The 21,533-nt window shown below is 38.3% G+C and overlaps 1 protein-coding gene across 4 annotated transcripts in view; it reads right to left on the bottom strand.

Moving 5' to 3' along the window:
• Positions 1-21,231, bottom strand: part of SYCP1 (synaptonemal complex protein 1) — a 40,191-nt gene extending 18,960 nt beyond the window's left edge. The window contains exons 1-18 of one of the 4 annotated variants that reach the window (XM_081913895.1): positions 21,210-21,231; positions 18,915-19,029; positions 18,091-18,169; positions 17,244-17,278; positions 15,558-15,722; positions 14,769-14,836; positions 12,593-12,666; positions 12,088-12,146; positions 10,692-10,761; positions 8,361-8,434; positions 6,404-6,512; positions 5,089-5,183; positions 4,807-4,991; positions 4,473-4,540; positions 2,920-2,981; positions 2,476-2,592; positions 1,547-1,650; positions 198-315 (exon numbers count right to left, since the gene is read on the bottom strand). In XM_081913895.1, coding sequence (XP_081770021.1) covers positions 198-315; positions 1,547-1,650; positions 2,476-2,592; positions 2,920-2,981; positions 4,473-4,540; positions 4,807-4,991; positions 5,089-5,183; positions 6,404-6,512; positions 8,361-8,434; positions 10,692-10,761; positions 12,088-12,146; positions 12,593-12,666; positions 14,769-14,836; positions 15,558-15,722; positions 17,244-17,278; positions 18,091-18,169; positions 18,915-19,022 — 1,590 coding nt within the window. In that variant the 5' untranslated portion in view covers positions 19,023-19,029; positions 21,210-21,231. Of the gene's footprint in view, positions 1-197; positions 316-1,546; positions 1,651-2,475; positions 2,593-2,919; positions 2,982-4,472; positions 4,541-4,806; positions 4,992-5,088; positions 5,184-6,403; positions 6,513-8,360; positions 8,435-10,691; positions 10,762-12,087; positions 12,147-12,592; positions 12,667-14,768; positions 14,837-15,557; positions 15,723-17,243; positions 17,279-18,090; positions 18,170-18,914; positions 19,030-21,032; positions 21,178-21,209 lie in introns of those variants that run through there. The other 3 variants (XM_081913894.1, XM_081913893.1, XM_081913892.1) reach the window with 3 other exon arrangements.
• Positions 21,232-21,533: the final 302 nt, after the last annotated feature.

Raw genomic sequence — 21,533 nt, forward strand, 5'->3', positions numbered from 1 at the left:
GGAACTCAGTTAACTGAAATATTGTTTAATGGTGTTGTTTTACTATAATTATTTTAATTATGGATGTCTACATTTTAACATTTGTGGAATCATAAGCAGCTTATAAAATATAAAAATAAGTCAATTTTGGCATTAAACAATATAAAAATAAATCATAACCATATTTCATTATTACAATGAAAATAAGGGAAACCTGCCTTAAGATCTCCTTGAAGCTTTTTAAAATCAATAACTATATTATTTTTCTCTGTTGCAATGCATTCCTTGTCCAATAAAAGTCTACTCAAATCCAGGCTTAGTTGCTCATTCTTTACTCTATTAGAATAATAAAGAAATATTAGAATTATTTTATATGTACTTCTCAAGTGTGTGATTATAGACACAATCCATACATTGGGTGGTATCCAATGAAGTGCTTCTACTAGTTCAATGATTTCTACTTGTGCAATGGAACTTCTGCCTCTCCTCTCCCTCCCTCCCCCCCTTCCTGTGCTAGCAAAAGCGCTTCATCAGATACCACCTACAGTTAAATAGTTTCATAGAGAGAGGTTTATACAATGCTACTATTCGGTGAAATCAGTAGGCTGGATTGTGTCTCACTGTTTTTAGCTTGCATCAGATAGAATAATGTAAACATTTTATTTTTATTTATACATTATTCGTATATAAATAAAAATAGTATTAATGTGAGCTGGAATGTAGTGTATATAAGAAATTTAATGTGTACTAAAGTCAATGTAGATTTTGCAACTACAATATTGTCTGCTTGGGGACACAGCTCCTGGATCTACTACTGTCAATGAAGGCACACTTCAGTGACTTTCTACCATCTTTGCCTGGTGGCCTAGCTACGTTCCTATCTGGATAGGATACCTGGCTTCAGTAATCTCGGCTCAAGTGACCTATAGATTAAATTAGTGCAATGCACTATATGTGGGCCTGCATTTAAAGACAACTTGGAAACCACAGCTGATGCAGAATGCAGCAGCAAGAGAGTTAACAGGAACATTGCAGAATAAGTATATAATACCAGCTCTGGCACAACTTCACTGATTGCAACTTGAACATATTAGGACCCTGTGTTCATCACCTGAGTCCTTCTCCATGTACCGCCTCTGAAAAAAGTTCAGAGGATGGTGGCAAGGGAAAGGGCCTTTTTGGATGTGGCCCATGTCTATGGAATGTTTTACCCAACAAGGTCCACCTGGCACCAACATTAACATCCTTTCAGAGCTATGTTTAAATGTACCTCTTCTCAAAAATTCTAAGGGGATATGATTATCATGCTAACTGCAGTTTCTGTACATATGCATGAGATGCTATTTTGATTTTACATGGTCAAATGTGATGGTTTTTTAAAAACTGTGCCAGTTGCCAAGAGAATTTTTTTATTATGTGACAAACTGAAATAATAAACAGTAATAATAAAAATAAAACAATTTTTGTTAGGGTTTTACATGTCATAGTTCACTAAAAACAAAACATGAAATGAAATAGCCTTTCATAAGCAACATTTTGCTAGTTTTTATGTATAATAAGAACATACTTTTCATTTTCGAGCTCTGCTGTCACTGCTGTAAGCTGCGCTAAGCAATTTTGTTTATTTTCAAATGCTCTAGATAACTCCATTTCCAAGTCATGCATTTTCTTCTGCAGATAAAAAGTATGAAAGAATTTGCACTTTACACCTACTGTGTCCAACAACTTCAATGAAACAAGTTGTGTTATATTAGTTGAAGTTTTCCCACAGCAGACAGGGCAGTTTAAAAAAGTGTGAAAACTGAAGGATACCTGCTTAAAATGTGGATGGAATGAAATCCTTGAGTAGCACTAGTTCATGCGCCCCACATCTCCATTCATTTCTCCCTCTATACATGGTCAAGATACTAGTAGTTTGGAGCTCAAGTAACTTGACAGCGAGTTAGATTGAGCACACAGATCTCCCACTCTCTGGGTTGCCTTGGCCACTACCATGTGTGCACATGCTAAGAACAGGCAAAAGGGCTCTGCAAGCTCCATGGTGCTCTGTATGAGTTTTATGCTCAGAGCATGATCCAGCGAAACAGTGCAATCCAAATCCCAAACATACCAGGATGAAAGAGTTTGAATTCAGCGGGTCTGGAGCTTTCTTGGTTCAGCTAAGTTATGTCAGCATAAGTCCCTTACCCTGGCTGAGCCAGAGATACACCAGCATAAGTTCTTCACCACAGCTCAGTTGTGGTGTAATTCCACAAAAGGGGGCATTCCAGGATATGGCAGGGCATGAAGAGACTATTCCAAGCCCCTTTCCAAGCCCCTTTCAAAGTGGTCACATGATCTAGCAACTTCAGTCATAACTGAGGTTATATGTCTCCCCATCAATTGATCATTATCCCACACTTTCTCATGCATTTCCCATCACTTTCCTTTTGTCTGATTTTTTGTTAAGCGGGTTTGCTGCACCAAACAACAACAAAGAAAATTAAACAAACTAACCTGAATAGTAGAGTCATCAGCAATTCTAGATTCCTTTTCCTTTATTAATTGATTTTTTTCTGACTGTGCATACTCCAACTGGTTCTTCAAATCTTTTTGAACTTTGATTGAACTTTCCTAAATAATACAGATATTTTAAAACCATATAGTAATAATATATTTTAAATACCAATTATGTTTAAAACAAAGAAGACAATGATGATTGTGAACTTGGATAATGGCCTTAGATTATAAAATTGTAGGCAATATATACTTGGATCACAATCCAATGCAGAATTGAACATAGGACAAGTATGCTTTACTATGTGTATGAATAGTTCTTGGGTATTTTGGTAATTAAAATAAATTGGTAGAGGTTTGAAGAATTAATCCACAGTATAATGAAGGAAATGGAACTTTTAATACAACTAAATGGTGAAGTGGTGTAAATAAGAGGTCCCTTACCAAGGCTATTTCCATTTCTTCAAGTTGTTTTTCTTTATCATTTTTCAGTTTGACCATTGCTTCTGCAACAAATATAAATGCAAATAATACAAAATAATGAATTCTTTGTTAAGAAGTAGCATATATTATTTGCTTTTAAGTTCAACTCAGCAAGTTATTGAAGTTATCTCAAATGTGTTGTGGGATCAGTTTGTTAATACAACAGATGCTGTGGAAAGAGTACTGTCAACTATATTCTTGATCATGTGCCTTCTTGACCTGTGCCTGATACTGTTTTACTGTGTTTTTTTATTATACTGTTTTATTGTTTTTATATTGTATTTTTGTAAATGCATCACACATTTTAAGTATTAAGTAGTTTAGAAATGCTTTTATATAAATAAAATAGTAAGTATTCAGCAATATCCAATGATAGGTGGAGCAGACCCTTTAAGAGCACCCTTTGTATGTTTAAAATGTTTTGCATGTACACCCAAAAATAAAAGTACAAGCACCAATGAGTCAGGATCTGCAGGGACAAAAGTGGCTCCAAATCAAGTTTACAGACTGACATTATACAGTTGGATTTAAAAACAAAAACAAACCAAACACCTGATATTTACTTTGATACATATCTGCTAACATGAACCTAAATCTACCTGCAAAATAAAGATGATATCAATCTGCACAAAGAGGGTATAGACGCCAAATGTGAGGGCCTCATTCTGCACTCCATCAATTTTGTTTGTGCCTCAGACTATCCAAGCCTGAAGTTCAGCTGTATTAGGCCCTTCTGAGGGCCTATTTTCATCAGGAACACAATGTGCTGAGATGTTGTTACAGCATGAGACTCTTAATCTCAGGGTCATGGGTTCTAGCCCCACATTGGGTGAAAGATTCCTGCATCGCAGGGGGTTGGACTAAAAGACACTTGTGGTCCCTTCCAACTCTACAGGTCTGTGATTCTGTGCCCTGTCTTTTCCATCATGCCCCAAATGAAACTGTCTCCCTCCTGCTTCTAGTCCTAGCAGATAAAATTCTCTAACAAAGACTTCCCTCCTAGAGCTAATAGCAAGTGTGTGAGTGGATTTTTCAATGGGGCATGGTGGGGGAGGAAAGAATTAAACTTCCCCTTCCTGCATGCTGAAATCAAGACAAAAATCAGTTCCCCAGAACCATCTATTTACTCCCCCCGACCCCAACCAATGTGGTTACCAATGCTACATTTAGCATCATGTTTGGTCCCAACACAGAGCCACTGATACTCAAGAATGAAAGACAGAATTACTCAGTTTCCCTGGAAAGAAATCACTGTGTATTGAAAAGAGAGAATATTAAAACTTCCTACCTAAGGGAAAGAGAAGGATTAGCAGAAAACAATTTGAGAACCAACATTGTTGGTTCTAAACAACTGGCTCCTTCTTTCTTGCCTAACAAAGGAAACAATAACTACTGCACTACTGAATTACCATACTGAACACAGGACTTATTAATATTCATATAATAGAACTATCATTGCTAATAATAATAATTAGTTTTTTAAAAAACACAGTACCTCCATTTTCTCAACATACCTAATTCAGCTGATTTCTTTTGAAGTTCCAAAACCAATATATCTGAATCATCCCTGAGTTCTTTCTGTCTATTAAATTCATTGAAAACATTCAGCGTATGATTTAATAAGAAATAAAAAATTGATTAAATCAGCAAATCATATAGCAATGAACTTGGGAGAGAAACATATTTGTATAACTGTTAAGAGACATATATTTACTGATTGAAATGCCTAAGACTTGGGCAAAGCTTGTAATTAAGTGACAGATTCTCAATGTTCTTGTCATTCTGTGAAACCCTGTTATCACCAATAGTGCTATTCTTTCTTATGTATGCATGTAAGGTCATTTTTACCTCATTTCTTCTTTTTCTAGCAGTTCCTTTAAACTGGAAACTTTGGCCTGGAGATCATCAATAACTGATGCACTTGTTCTTTTAAATTCTTTAAATTCTTCTATTGTTTCTTCCTTTTGTTCAGTTACTTGAATTAATGTTTTTACTGCAGTTTGCAACTCAGTTTCTAAACCCTTACAAGTATTCTAAACAGAATAAAGAATATATTGAAATTAAAATACAATTCAGAAAATTTTCACTTCTGTTCTGTATTATTGTACAAAAAATATTGCAAGTCCATACCTCTGCCTTTTGCAAAGAACATTTAGTTTCTTCCAGTTCAGTCAATAAGTCATTTTGTTTGGTCTGTGCTTTTTTTAACGCTTCATCATGTTGTTCTAAATTTAAAAGTAAAAGACAACACATTTTCAGACATTTCTGAGGTTTGGGGCAATCACAGTGGGTAGATCTCAGTTGTGTGAAAAAACCTGCCTGGCAGGAAGAGCAAACTCAGCTCCTGTTTGAAATCGCTTTGACTCGCATTCCATGTGCTCGGATCTTCCCTGGGCAGGATTTCAGGGGTCACACGCACACACACTCAAATCACAGATCCTTCGGCATATCCATGCTTTGTGTCTATCTATCTGTCAGGGACTCACCCTGACTTTGTGTATTAGATTTGTTTAATAAAAAATAAAGCTATTAATTTGAATATATTCATTGTATTTATTAAATAGTATTAACAATATTGCAAAAACTGTACTTAGTGATATGGAAATTTAATTCAGTGTGTGGCCTGTGGGTTCTGTGCCAAAGTCTTTTGCAGCCCACTTGGTCTATGAGGTTGGACTGCTCTGATTTAGACTGTACAGTACATATAGGTCAGTGTGAGCATATGTAAGGGAGTGTACATTAAAAGTCACCCATAGGTGGCAGTGCATGCCAGTGAGGTTTTACCAAATGACATCTCAACAAATTGTTGCCATGGAGGTGGTGGTAAAGGTACCTTCTACCATTTCTGGTGGGAAACCCAAGGATCTCTAAGTTTTATCCATAAATAAATGTCTAAAATCTGTAAAACTAATATGTCTCCTGAACTTGCTTTGTTGAATTTTGGGATGGACATGTGGGTACTTTATAACTTTTTGTAAACTACTTTGAGGTTTTCTCCAATCAAGTGGTATATACATTTTATGAAATTAAATAAATAATAAATAACTGAAGGATTTAGTAACATGGATGCTAGCTGCAGCTATTATTTCAAGGACACAAAAATGGAAAAATTTAAAGAACTTGCAAATCATACTCTGGTAAGAACATGTGGACAATAGCCATTTCATTTCATTTGCAAATACTACAGGTCCCAATGCACAAATTTGTCTGTCTGCATCAATGAGAGAAATTTGGGTAGCTTAAACAATCTCCATATCAATACCACTGGTATATCAAAGATGGTAGTTATTTGTATAATCATCAGTTTACAACATTTGCAATTGTTAATAGTGTTTATAAATAAAATCTTTAAAAAAAAAAAAATCTGAGGGCAACCAGTTGGTTCAGTATGCTGTACCACTACTTCTAATAAGGCTATTTGGAATAAAATCATAAAAATGCTTACTTTTGATTTCTTTTAACTCAGCAATGAACTCTCTTGATTCTTGTAACTGTAGGTTTATGTGTTTCATTTTATTATCTTTTTCACCATTTTGCACTGCCAAATCTGACACCTAATAAAAAGAATAATTTATGCACATAAATAGCCATGCTTGCCATTTCAGCTTCCCATTTCTGTGTTATGCACATGGTTTAATATTTGCCTTTTTAGATATAGAAACCATTATCAGTTACAGGAGATATGAGAAAGATCATTCTACAACATAATCTTACATTGCTGCATTCAGACAATAGGCTAAACCATGGTTTAGAATTATGAATTTCATATTGGGCTTGCATGCTCCTCCTCCTGCGCAGCCATGAAGAGATCAGAAGCTTCCACTTCTGTTTTAGATTAATCACAATTTAGCATTTATTTCAAACTCTTAAGCTGTGTTTAATGTTAATCGTGATTACGTGAAGCAAGCTAGTCTCATAAATTATAGTCTGAAATCAGTTTGTTGCAACTAACCATAGTTAAAATTAGCTGCAGTTCAGATTCAAGGCATTACACAGCCACCATGACTAACAATCACTGATAGCCTTTTCCTCCATGCATTGGTCTAATCCTTTTATAAAGTCATCCAAGCTGGTGGTCATTATTAAATCTTATGCCAGTGCATTCCATAGTTTAACTATGTACTATGTGAAGAAGTGCATCCTTTTGCTGTTCTGAATCTTCTAACATTCATTGAATGACTCCAGATTCTAATGTTATGAGAGTTGTAGAAAAATGTCTCTCTATGCACTTTTTCCACCATGCAAAATTTTACATGCCTTTATCAATAATTAACCACAGTGTTGTGTCATCTGAACTGGGATCTGTGGTTAGTTTAAACCAGTGATGGCTAACACCCCATTCAGAGATCTAATCTGGCTCCCAAGACCCCACCGACTGACAAAAAGAGGAAAATATAAAGTAGACAGCGCTGAGGTGGGTGAAGTCCAGCACCCTGAAGCAGATACAAGTTGGCCATTCCTGGTTCTCAGACTGATCATTTGATGGAGGAGGGCAATATAACCCCCACCATCAGTTGATCTACATGGATCAGCTGAGGAGGTTGAGCTATATGCCTCTGAGTGAGTGAGTGAGTCAGTGAGTGAGTGAGTGAGTAAGTGAGTATGTACATATTCAATAATGTGGCATGGTCACAGTGTTAGAGTAGAAGAACCCCCAAATACAGTGGTACCTCGGGTTACATACACTTCAGGTTACATATGCTTTAGGTTACAGATTCCGCTAACCCAGAAATATTACCTCAGGTTAAGAACTTTGCTTCAGGATGAGAACAGAAATCGTGCAGCAGCGGCGCAGCAGCAGCAGCAGGAGGCCTCATTAGCTAAAGTTTTGCTTCAGGTTAAGAAAAGACCTCCGGAATGAATTAAGTTCTTAACCTGAGGTACCACTGTAGCTCAATGAAGACTGAGGAATGCTGAATAACTGTTGTGGCAGGGAGGTGGGGAGAGAGAGATGTAAAACCAGGTATAAAACTGCACCAGATGTGAAACTGCAATATTCTGCTGCATGTTCCACTTTTTATTTTTACTTATTAGTTACATTTTTTACAAAAAGTAACTCATGTGACTAACAAACACATTCATACTTATAAAAAGGCAGAATTAAGACATCCCACCAACTGTCTGAGGCCACAGCTAATTAAAAGCCAATAGCCTAGCAAAATAAGAAATGTTCTGGCCTGGCACCTAAAGGTAGATAATGATGGCACCAGGCCATCATTCAGTAAGCATTCAGTAAGTGGGAAGCCACCACTAAGAAGACCCTTTCTTGTGCTGACACCCTCCCTTTGAGGAGGCACATGAAAAAGGGCCTTGGATTATGAATGCAGAGTCCTGGTTGGTTCATATGGGGTCTTGTTAATAACTAACATAATGTTATTAATCTCAGTAACAATAAAACAAACCTGTTTTTCCATTGCATGCATCTCTCTTTTGTGGACTTTTTCAAGTTGTTCTATTTTTTCTGCTTCTTCTTTTACTTCCAAAAAAAAAATAATCATGGATATTTTTAGTAACTACATGATAATAAAAATACTAAAAGAGGAAGATGATTCACACATTTATATATATCACTCATTCATATGTCAATGTGTATGTTCACACACATCCTGCTAAACCAATTATGGAGAACCTGTTTCAGCCTCAAAACTACATTCACTCATGGCAACTTTTCAGGAATCACATACCAGTGGCTGATGGGCCAGAAGCAAAAGTGGATGGATCAACAAATGAATTTTATTTTATTTTTTGTTTTGTACAGTAGGCTATTTCTACACAGATTCACTCACCCCTCTCTATCTTCTAATCAAGAGGCATTATCAGAGGTCAGCTAGGCTCAAAACACTCAAGGAGGGTATAAAGCAGGATCAGTGGGAGAGTGGGTGTGTTTCAGGAGGGATGTGGATCAACCAAGGGCCAGATAGAGAGATGTGAACATTTGGCTACAATGCTTGAGGTTTCTCACCCGTATGCTAAATTATAGTTTAGCACCATGTGCATGACCCAGAATGAGTTGCAGCATGAATCTAGCTGGTGCGCTCTCCTTGGCTTGCTTTGTTTTAAACAAACCATAATTAATGTTAACCACAGTTTGTTGTTTCAGATGATGCAGGGTAGGAGATGGGGGTACATAAATAGCGTGAGTATGTAAGTGCAAGATTGCTGCAGATAATTCTGGCTTGTGCACATCATGCTCAGCTCAGGCCTGCTGACTCCCCACCCCAGAAACAGCCCACTTTGAGGTCTGCATTTGCAGAGTCTGGTAAAGTTTAGCAAAGGTAGATGGAATAACACTTCCTAATTCCGGGGATTAGGATTGTTCTGGCTATAAATGAACAGGAAAAAGGGGGAAAAAACACCAGTCCAGTTCAGAAATAAAAACATAGAAGAAGGCACATTCAATAAACTCAAAAGACAAAAAGTTGAGCAACTTGACAGCTACCCTTTTCTAATTCCTTTGACTGAAGAGTTCTTGAACACTGTAGCTGACAAGAACAGGAAAACTTGGGTGTCTGGTGTACCTGCATTCCAAAACAACATGGCAGGAAGGAATAATTCCTGACACAGCACATGGTTTTGGCATGCATAATGCTCCCCACTATGAATTTCATGTTACAGAAAATTCTATTATCATCAGCACCTAGGTATGAAACACAGGCATTTCCACTGAGTTTGCTTCTTGTGTTTTTATAATAAATAGAAAGCTAAATGGGAATCATAATTGGAAGTCTTAAAATGATTCTTTAAAACTTATTTAAAATACTCTCTCATTCAATTATTTAAGGTGATTTACAAACATGGCAGTTGTATAGGATCAAATAAGAAAACAGGTAAAATTTTCATTTATATCATTTTCTCAACCCTTTTGAACATAAGATTCCTGCAACACCAGATCAAAGCCCTGTCTAGCCTAGCATCCTGTTTCCCACAGTATACAACCAGGTGCCTATGAGAAGTCCATAAGCAAAATGTATTGTTCCCTAGTATTTGGCATACAGAGATACTCTGCCTCTTAGAGGAAGCATTTAACTAGTCACTAGCAATCATGACTAGTAAGCAGTGATAAATATATCAAATTCCATTTTAAAGCTAAATCAGTGGCCATCACCACGTATTGGTGTAATTCCACAATCTTTAAATAGCTTTTTTCTACTGTATAACAATGGATCTCAATGTAATGTGACATGGCCTGGTTTTGGACCTGTGAAAAGGCTCTGGTATTCAACACTTTAGGTTCATCTAGTTCAGTTTTCTCTACAGTGCCTGGCAGCAGCTCTTCAGGGATTCAGACAGAAGTATTTCCCAGCCCTACCAGGAAATGCCAAGGATCAAACCTGGGATCTTCTGTATGCAGAGAAGTTACTGTACCACTAAGCTTCAACCAGCCTGTGAGGAGTTGCATGTAGGGCACCACTGCTCTCCAGACTTCCCAAAACAGTGGATCACTGGCGTTTACTGAGGGAAGGGTGAGGGGTGAGGTGCAGGGAGTTTGGTACAGTGTGTGACACTGTTGTTGTGTGCCAAGCTCCCTGTACCTTGCATCTCCTCTCTCTCTCAATAAGCACCTGCAATCCATGTTTGGAAGCAAGGACAGCAACTGTGTCCCACCCGTGCTGCCGTACTAGCTACTACTGATTTCATCCAAGCTCTACCCTCATCCCAGGCTTCTCCCACCAGTAACCACTTCTTCTCTCAAATAATTACACAAATGCCATAAATTTAAAAAAGATTCTCACATTTAAAAACCATTTCCAATCTGGAGTTTTCTGCTTGTACACGAAGTTCCTCAAAGGCATGTATCATTCTCTAACAGATGTAAATAAACAATTAGTAACAACAAACTTCCTATAATGCCAGGGAATATAAGCTGAATTTATTTTTTAAATATTTAAAATTCACACCAATTGGGTAGGAAATGGGGGAGGGGGGTTGGCACTGCATGTGACATCATGATGTCATGTCCAGGCGTTCCACAGCAGCTTGTTTTCCATGGCCAGCAGCGCTAGCAGCTCCTGCTGCTGCTGCTGCTGCTGCTGCTGCTGCTGCTGCTGCTGCTGCCATGGCCCAGGAGCTGCTTCCCCTCTGCAGCAGCAGCAGGAGGAGCCACCGCAAACCTCTGCGGCTGCACTTCCGCATTGGTTTTGGTGTCCTAGCAGGTCTGTTAGTAGCCCAGCAGTTCTTATGGCATTAGCAGCGGCTTGGGAGGCCTTGCAACAGCAGCCTGGTGGGCCTTGTGTTAGCAGTGGTAGCCACTACACATCCAGGTGCCACAGAATTTTGAGGGGGCCCAGCTCCCTCTTTGAAAATTGGGGGGGTCAAAGCCCCCCACCCCGATGGAGCCCCTGACACCAATAGTTATTCACTCAACAGTTAGAACAATCCCTTGATATAAATCTTTTTTCTTAAGACATTAAAGAGTACCTACTAATTGAAAGCATTGCTGGCTCATCTTTAAAAAGGTAGGTGGATAATGTGGTTTGTGAGGGGAGAGGCAACAGATGAGTGAGGAGGGAATAACCCACTCCCCATCTGCTTTTCTGCCAAACACAGCAAACACACATCTACCCTAGCTGGAGGAAAATGTAAGGGAGGAGAAGGGAATAACAAGTGATGGGAAGAATAAGGGCTAAGTGCTCTTCCCACCACCACCACTTGCCACCTCTCACAGATCATGCACTCTAACCACCTTTTAAATGGTTAGTGGAGACCAAGATTCCCAGATCTGTCTACTATCTAATATTTAATTCATCCCTGAGTTAATGAAATAAACAGTTGCACATCATTACCTTATTGATAATAAGTAATCCCAAACCTATGGAAAACTGCTCTCAGCAACTGCACATAAATATTAAAAAACAGTGCTGATACTTGTAGGATCTCAGGCAATATAACATCTGTAAACCGAAGACCAAATCCTTGAAGGATGCTATCAGCTGAATCCTGGGCTAACCACAGCTCACACCTCTCCTTTTTAAAAGGTGTTTTTTCTATATTTAATTTAAGGAAAATGAACTATGAGAGGCAAGAGTTTGGAGCAAAAAGGAACTGAAAGCACGTGTGCACCATCACAGAGGACACCAGGGTGCTGTGTGTGTATATATAATGCTACTATAAAATATGTGTCTTTTTTACCTCCGTGTTATTATTAAGATCCACATACATCTGTCTGGTTTCCTCTTGTTCATGTTCATCTAAAACAAAATTAACAATATAAAAGATTAAATATTTATTTTAATATGTAAAAAAAATCATAGATAAAGTAATAAGAATAGCAATGACCTGTTATTCTACTAAAATTCCTGAACTCAAGTGAGTCTTTAGAGACAAGATGTTTTGCAACTAAGGAGTCACAACTCAGAATGCCTTTCTAGTACTCCCATCATATGGAATTGCTCTTCAGTTCATCCCAACAAAATAATGCTCTCCTACTTGTTTTTAACGATGCAAAGGAACATCTGGAGTTTAAAAAACAGCACCTTGAACTCCTGTTTGTAAGACTATAAGCTGTTGCTTTTCCTGCAGAACTGACTAGCAAAGCAGTTCCCAGTGTAAGGCTAACATGGGAAAGGAGGTTATAAACAGTCTATGAGAATCTTGGGGGGGGGGGGAATGCAAACACTTTTAAAGAGATATTTACATTTGTTAGACTTCTCCATCAATTGCATGCACTTTTCTTTGAGCAAATTGCACAAATGTCTTGTAGCACTGTTTCTGGGGAGAAAAACAGTTATATCAGCATTATATCCCTAGTATTATTTGTGTCCATTATGCTTTACAGAAATAAGTAATGAAAATTTGAAATCCTGTGAAATCTGTATTACCCAGGCAAATAAGGGGAGGGGGGAAATAGTAAAAAAAAAAAAAAAACCCAAGATGTCACCCAGTAGACACACCCAACAGACAAACAGCTACAAAGAAACCACAACATTTCCTTATGCACAAGCTGTCATGAGGCTACAGATGGGTTGCTTGCCTGGAGAAACCAGCGGTGCCCTAGCAACTAGGACAAGGGTTCAAATTGTGCTACAAAACACTGTCTCCATGTAATTTATATAACACTGAGTTCAATGCATATGCAGCACTGTCTTTATAAATAAAGCCAGCACTTTGCTTGAACAAGGGAAAGTGGCAAGGAAAAATTGTTGTTGTTTAGTCGGTTAGTCTTGTCTGACTCTTCGTGACCCCATGGACCAGAGCACGCCAGGTACTTCTGTCTTCCACTGCCTCCCGCAGTTTGGTCAAACTCATGCTGGTAGCTTCAAGAACACTATCCAAGCATCTCGTTCTCTGTTGTCCCCTTCTCCTTGTGCCCTCCATCTTTCCCAACATCAGGGTCTTTTCCAGGGAGTCTTCTTTTCTCGTGAGGTGGGCAAGGAAAAATATAATATATAGAAAGGAGAATTTGATGTGGCATTCATCTCGCTTCAGGCCAAGGGAGCTGGCATTTGTCTAGACAGCTTTCCAGGTCATGTGGCCAGCATGACTGAACCGCATCTGGTGCAACGGAACACTGTGACAGAAACCAGAGCGCACATAATTGCCATTTACCTTCCGCCACAGCAAGACCTATTTACGGTATCTACTTGCACTGGTGTGCTTTCAAACTGCTAGGTTAGCAGTAGCTGGGACAGAGCAACAGGAGCTCACCCTGTCGCACAGATTCAAACTGCTGACCTTCTGATCAGCAAGCCCAAGAGGCTCAGTGGTTTACACCATAGTGCCACCCATGTCCCGCCTAGAAACCACATTAAGACTTATAAAGTGCTAAGAAATATCTCCTAGTAAGGCTTCTGTAATTTGATGCAATATGGAATCTGTCAGTTGCAAAGGCTGCCCTTATGGCAAAGGGACAAACTGATCAAAAGGAAACACAGTAATAGATGGGTCTGACAGAGCAAAAGGCAATTAATTTACATGAGATGATTGAAACTCATAAAAATCTTCACTTGAAGAACAGAAAGCCATAACAGAAGTTCTTTGTACTTGCATTTGAGCAGGCCCCTCTTCCTCCAGAAGCACCTCCACTGCACACCTGTCACATACAGTCAGGTGGCAGGGAGACAGCCATTGAGTCTGGCCAGTATGTGGTTGAACAGGCTCCACCATATATCAGGCTTTCCACTGATCAACAGCAGCTGGTTTTGCCACAGTCCACCTCACAACTGTGCTGAGAAATGGCTGCTGCCATGGTCAAGTTGGATGGGGGAACTGCAGAAGCCATTGTGGAACTATTATTGGTCATATTCAGCAGGACCACTGAAGTCACACCAGCCATGTTGCCTGCCACTCTCCCATCACCACTGTTATGGACAAAGTACAAGAGGAGTTGTAATACTCCAATGATCTCTAGCACTGCAGCACACTGAGCTTCTTAGAAACCTTGCCCAAGGTTTCAAGCCAAAAGTCACTGATTGCCAAGGAGAAAAGCCCTCTCCACTTGAAAACAACCAGGAAGGGAAGAAATAAGGAAGGGAGGAGCACACAGAAATGCAGCTATGAAAAGTGGTGTTTTTTAAAACACACTAAAGAAGACACAGAAGAATAGTTTTAAAAAAAAGAGCAAACAAAGTATCGCAAAAACATGCAGGTTTTGATTACTTTTTGTGACTTTATGAGCCAGTGTGGTACCAAGGACAGAAGAACAACCTGAAAAACTCATGAGTCCTAGATAGGAATAGTTCTACTTTTATAAAAGATAAAGGTTTATCTTACAGATCTCTCATGACAATGAGTGTAATTAGAAGGAGTTAGTAATTGCCTCATACTATAGATTAAACAAATGACTACAAAATTATTATCCTAACATTACTTACTCTTTTAGAAGATCTTTATTTTCATGTATTACATCTTCCAGTTTTAAGCTTAGTTTTTCATTTTCAAACTAAATTTATAAAACAAAGATATAAAAAACATGCTTTTGTCTGGATGAACTAATAATTATCACTATCAAAGGGGGGAAATGTCAGTTTCCCAAAATACATATTTATTAGACTTGGGTATTATTGCATTTATTACATCACAAACTATATGTGCATTTTAAAAGCTTGAAATGAAAGTAAGCTTGAAAGTTACAAAATTCCGGCAAGATCCCATGATTTACATATGTAATCTGTACAGTACATGTTTTAATTTTACCAATCTTTATTTAATACCCAAGCAAGAAGTAATCTGTAAGCAAATAGGTCATCCTCAATAATATATACAACATGATACTGTACAAATAGACTCCACTTCTTCTTCCTGCAAAATCATGTACAACACCTCTCCCTCAACTCATGACAGGGACTGGGGAAGAAGAGAGGAGGGCTGGACAATGTCAGCAAACATTTACAATCCTAACCCCCACCCGCAGGGCTTTGCAGAATGGTGCAGCCACAATCACATTTACAGCCCGGCCACTCACAGCAGCCACAGCAGACTAGTGGGCAGGACAACAGAGTCTGATCCCTGCAACAGCTTGAGGCTGGAGAGTGTAGCAGGCTATGACAATCCCTTCATGTGCAGACATTGCACCCGTGCTGGGATGGACTGTGCCCTAATTTTTTTAAAGCATTTTATTCTTATCTTAAAATTATATATTTCAAAATGTTATAAACACTCACCTGTAACTCTTGAATAGCTTTACGTAGTGCTTCTATAATCTTTCTGTTTTCTTGCAATTTTCTTTCCTTTTCCTTTAATTCATATTCTGTAGTGACTTTCCATCTCTTGATCTTTTCAGCTTCTTTGTAAAGCCTTGAATAAAGCTCATTCATTGTCTCCATGTTCTATAAAGGCAGGTTTAATAATTTATTATATAATGTTTAATTAAAAGGTCTTTAATGAAATGCCTTTTCATTTAAATTTTGATACCCACATTAGCCATTAAAAAAAACTGTTCCTTGTGTGCACCAAGGACAGTATGAAATATACAACTTAGTATTGTGACAGTGACTGAAATTTTATTTACTTAAAACATTTCTATACTGCCTTTTATGAAAACGTCTTAAGTCAGTTTAGAATAAAGTCCCTTAAAAATACAATGAAGACAGGAGTGCCTGGCGTGCTTTGGTCCATGGGGTCACGAAGAGTCGGACACGACTAAATGACTAAACAACAACAAAAATACAACAATGATAAAAATAAGTCAAGTTACCACAAAATGAACTAAAAAGTTATGACAATTAGTTGGTATCAAGAACCAGCAAAGGCCTCTGTGAACAGGAATGTTTTTAGCATGTTTAGATAACATAGAGGATAAAATTTAACCGTGAGGTTCCAAGGGACTGAAAAGCACTCCCCAAGCATCATCCTTTGGAAATGTACATCTAAGTAGGACCAGAATCACTGCAAAGCAGTACCACCCACTCCTAACCTGGACAGCCACTCCAGAAGGATACCATAGTCAATGGTATCAAAAGCCATGGAAAGTTCAATGAGAATTAACAAGGACACATTTCCCCTGTCTCTCTCACCCAACAGAAGTCATCATACAGGATAACCAAGGCAGTTTCTGTGCCAGAACTGGACCTAAACTCCGATTGAAATTGATCTATAAAATCAGTTTCTTTCAACAGTGCCTGTATATTTCTAAATTGAGAAACTAGGTGTCAGCATGGTGAAAGAACATAGGTGGAAAGTTGAGAACTGAAACTAATGTGATCCAAACCATTCAGATAATGCTAATAAAATGTAGTGTTATGAGTTTGAGTGTGCCTGGCTCCCCTAAAGGAAGATGTTAGAATTTAATCAAGTCTTGGGGGGTTAAACTGAATGCCAGATTTTTAATCCCTGGACCCAGCTTCCAGTGGTCAGGAGATCGCCTGAGAGATGGGCCATTAAGAGAACAAAGGAAAGGTAATAGGTCATTTTAAAAGCTAAGCAGAGGGGGCTCTGTGCCAGAAAGCAAATGGGTGGGGCCCTCCCTCAACTGAGAGTCAGCTATAAGACAAAAGGCCAGAGTTCAGAGTTAGCTATGATGTAACCTAGAGGAAATAATGTTGCAGGCTGGTAAAGGCAACAAGTTGTAGAGAGGGTCAGAACACAATGTTTGATTTCTGTTTGAATCCAAGGCTGCAGCTATGGGAGAAACAAGAGCCTCTTAAGGTGTTGATACTATGAACCCCTCCATCATAGGCTTAGGTTGTATATACAGTATGTGTAAATAAACCATATATCCTAAAGACACCACAGTCTCTGCTGTGTCTCATTTCAAAATGGAAACTCTGACCCTGGGTGAGCACCTGGAACCCCTGGAATCTTGCACCACTCAGAGATATGGGTGGCGTGCAACAGTATATTTAACTCACCTCCATTTCTAGCTCAAGAACAGGTTTTACAGGTTCTGGAAATACAACATTTAATGTCTGGTTATTTAACAATAAATATGCTTAATTATAAGTTACAAACATTATAATAACAATACAACTGAATAACAGTATTAATTCCTAAATTGCTATGTGTTAATCTTATTGTTATGGGATTAGGGGGGCTACTCGTGCGTAAGCGTTTAAGCCCTCCAGGCTCTGCAAATCAGTTTCTAAACTCTCCCAGTCCGCGGAGCCATGGGTGCATGGCTACCTCAATCGCTGGCAGAATCCGTCAGTGGGCGCTTCCGGAATTTACGCCAACATAAGAGTTCCTTAACGGAAACTCTCCGTCTGCATTCTCTGCGTGACAGTTTCCTGCGCACAGTAGGCGTCCCCAGCGGAGGTCCTGAGCCCTCTCCGCTGTTCTCACTGGAAGCATCTTGGAGCCATCCCTCTGCCTGAGTTTCTCCAGGAACTCTCCCTCTCCCCCTGCTGGTCCCTTCCTCAGCATCTGAGGGTCTCCTAGCCTCCTTGAGCCCTTCCACCACCTGACTCTCCGATGGCAGTTCCCTGACACTTATTAATAAGTGTATGTCCATACAAACATCATAGGCTACAAATGGAATACAGAATATATTGGATTCTGACTTACCAAAAAATAATAGAAAGCAAATGAACGACATATATAACAAAGTACAATTTTAATACAAACAACACAGCTTTAAATACTGCAGAAGTTCTCAACGATGACTCCAGCACAAACTGGCTCTAGTTCTAATGGTTACTTCACTTTTCAAGGTCTGCCATTCCATCTTCTTTAATATTTATTTTTATGTTATAATCTTACCTATGACTTCTATATGTTTTGACATACTTTTCATCCCAAAAGGCAAGTTATAATCATCTTCAGTTCCCTTGCTAAAATCCTGGAAAAATAAAACATTATAGAAATAATAATACCTTTTAATGGACATGCTCATCTCCAATCATAAACAGATTACTTGGAAATGCAATATGCTAAAATCAATAGGACTTACTGCCAAGTTATAAAATCAGGTTAAGCTGTCATTAAAACTAATTCTAATTTAGGGGTATTACGGTCTTAGAAAATATATTCATACTGGGCAATTTCATAACTTCAAGCACTCCACTCCAAAAGGCTAAGAGTAGGTTATGTAGATGTGGGCAAAGATCAACTCAGATATTTTAATGAGGAAGTAGAACATACGGGGAACTAGGAATTAATAATAATAATAATAATAATAATAATAATAATAATAATAATTTTATTATTTGTACCCCACCCATCTGACTGAGTGGCCCCAGTGACTCTGGGGCAAACCATAAGTGCAAGTGGAACATACTAGGATATAGGATCATAAACACATAGACACGAATAAACACAGGAAGCCGTATTATAATAGTGTCAGATTATTTGTCCATGTAGCCCAACATTGTCTAGAATGAGTTGAGTGTCTACTTTTAATTTTCATATGAATGGCATTTTCCTTTGGTTTTTAGTTTCAAATTTCAAAACTCTGGAATGTTGCATTTTGAGTTAAAATGTTTAAGTGTAGATAAATGGAAATACAGGTAATCTTTAATTTTTAAAACACTGGTCAGCTTTTGTAAACTTGCTATATATATTTTAAAGTAAGAGTTTTTATTTACCTGAAAACATCGTCCATCTCGTTTGATTGTCTGTGGTTTGACTGCAGATACTTGGGTATTATTCAGTATTGGTGGTACAATCAATTTAAAAGATTTCTCCTGTTCCATTTTCTGTCTAAAAGACACAATAATTTAACTCTCAAAATAGCACTAGCAATACTAAATTCATGATAAAATGTACTCAATATGTTGCATTATTTTCAATCCCTTTCTATGTTCTGCAGAACAATATAATTTATCATGCTATTAATCCTTACAGTAGCCCTGTCAAGTAGACTAGTATTGCAATATTGAAAATGGAGAATTATTGATTTATTGGATTTCCCAAGTTAAACAGAAAATAACAGAAAAATAATTCCAACGTTGTCATTTGTGCATTATTAGGCCAACACCAACCAAAATATTACAAAATAGTATATAAGCTTTCAAATTCTCCTGAAGACTTTATTCTTTGTTCCTTCTTTCCTGTAGCCCTTGGTGCAACCTGAAAGCTGCATTGTGCTTAAGGAGCCTCCTTTTAATGTTTCCTAACTCCTCCCACATTCCATCTGAAGACTGATGAGATGCAGACTCAATCATTTCCATAGCCAACTTTTTTTCTCCCATCCACTCCGCTTTATTTATTATTGGTTTATTTATAATTGTAATTATTTATAAATTTTCTATACCACCATCTGAAGCATAGGAGCCAACTCCTAGGGACCAATACAACTTTGTGCCCCCCCAATTGAGCTCCCCCCCCCCAATTGAATGGCATTGCCATTCAAAAGGTGTGATTGCACTTCATCATGTGACTGATTATGCAGCGTGGGGCTTGCCTCCTCCCTCCCCAATAAAATTGGGGATCCAAAACTATCACAGCGTAGTTTACAATATAAAAACACAAAAATGCATACTGTAATAACAAACAAAACCAATACAGTTTAAAATGCCATAGATTGTTTAAATGTGTAAATGATTAATAGTTCTGGGGAACTCAAAAGCTTGTAATGCACACTATTTTGTGATATTTTGATTGGGCTAATCAAGGTGTTTCCCTAATATGGATTTTGGAAATTTTCTTGTAGGCCAACATAGCTATATTTACTTTTTGTAAATATTTACTTTGTGTTTGGAAAACAAGCCTTTTGTAATACTTATAAACTTTTTATTGTGACAAGTTGTATCAATTGATAGTGTTCATCATTCTCTATTAGAATATTGTAGATCTATTGAATTCAACATACACCTCTGTGCAACAAACAATCCAGCACTATTACACTGTATATGAGAATTTAAAATGCAGTCCTTGTGAATGATAATGTTGAACAGAAATATGAAAACAGTTGGGCATAATAATATTTGCCCATAGTACCTCTATCTGAACCAAACAGTTGAAAATTTAAAAATATGGCTGCTTCCAAACAACCTATTTGTTGAGCATTCATCCTAATTTTGTGCCATCAGCTTGGAACATTGTCAAATCAAGGGTTATCCCACACTTTTTAGTACATTTTCCAATGATTTTCCTTAGGACAAAAAACAAATATTTGTGGGAAGTAGGTTTGCTGTGCAAGACCTCCCAATCAATGCTAATTGTGTGATGTGAATTTGCAAGTAGGTATTGTATCCTACCAGAAAATAGTGAGTCTGAAACTTTTGGACTTTTATGGTGGAAGTGCTTCAAACCTCTGTGAAAGCCATCTTTTCCATCAATTTCCATTCATCTTTTCCATCAAACCTTTTGCATATAACCTCTTGGTCCCCACATAATGTTGTAGCCTAAATGTCTCTTAAAGAACTCCATACCATATTTTCAGTTTACCAGTCTCCATCACTCCCTTCTTTGGTCTCCCTAACGTTATCTAGTTTGTGAAGCAACATGTACATGGACAGTGATAAACCATGAGATACTTCTACAGCAATTATATGTGACTTGTGAATCTTGCTGATGAAATCAGACTCAACTTTAAAGTTTTATATTCCAATTACTGTTGCAAGAAATGGGGGGAAAAATCAAATACAGTAACACAGTTGAGGGTCATATGAAACAGCGCTTTCCCACACAAGACACTTTTTGCATCTCACACGTGTAAACTACAGTGGCTAATATTAGATACATTTCACAATTCTTCCTACCACCCCATTACCAGCATTCACGCTTGCACACAAATAGTGCAGGCGCTCCCCCCCCCTTTTTTTTGTTTTTTGCATTTTGTAAAAACGACAGCAGCGCTGACTGCATCGTTTTGCTGCCTGAAACTGCGAGTCAGGCGCGCAGATCTAAGAGGTATTACCCTCTCCCTTCAGACGCACCAACTGACGCGAATGTGGGAGCTAAGACTGTGGGTAAGCGAGCCTGTACGAGCGAGACTGCTATAGGCTGAGAAAACGAAGTGGAAGGACAGATATATATATATATGCATACTTCTATGTATATGCGTGTGTAACGCCTCAAACGGCTGTAGGAGTATACAGTACAAAGGAAAAGAAAAGGCGGGAAAAGAGCCCGGTAGCGGGCCGTGTGCAAAGGCGCGAGCTTTCGGCGGTTTACTTTAACGTGTCCTCTCCTCTCCCTCGAGGGGGCTCCATCAGGATTCCACGGCGTGAGCTGCCCCCTTCAGTGGGCGCGCGGGGGGT

The sequence above is a fragment of the Podarcis melisellensis genome, assembly GCF_964234715.1.
Source record: "Podarcis melisellensis genome assembly, chromosome: 6".
NCBI lineage: Eukaryota > Metazoa > Chordata > Lepidosauria > Squamata > Lacertidae > Podarcis > Podarcis melisellensis.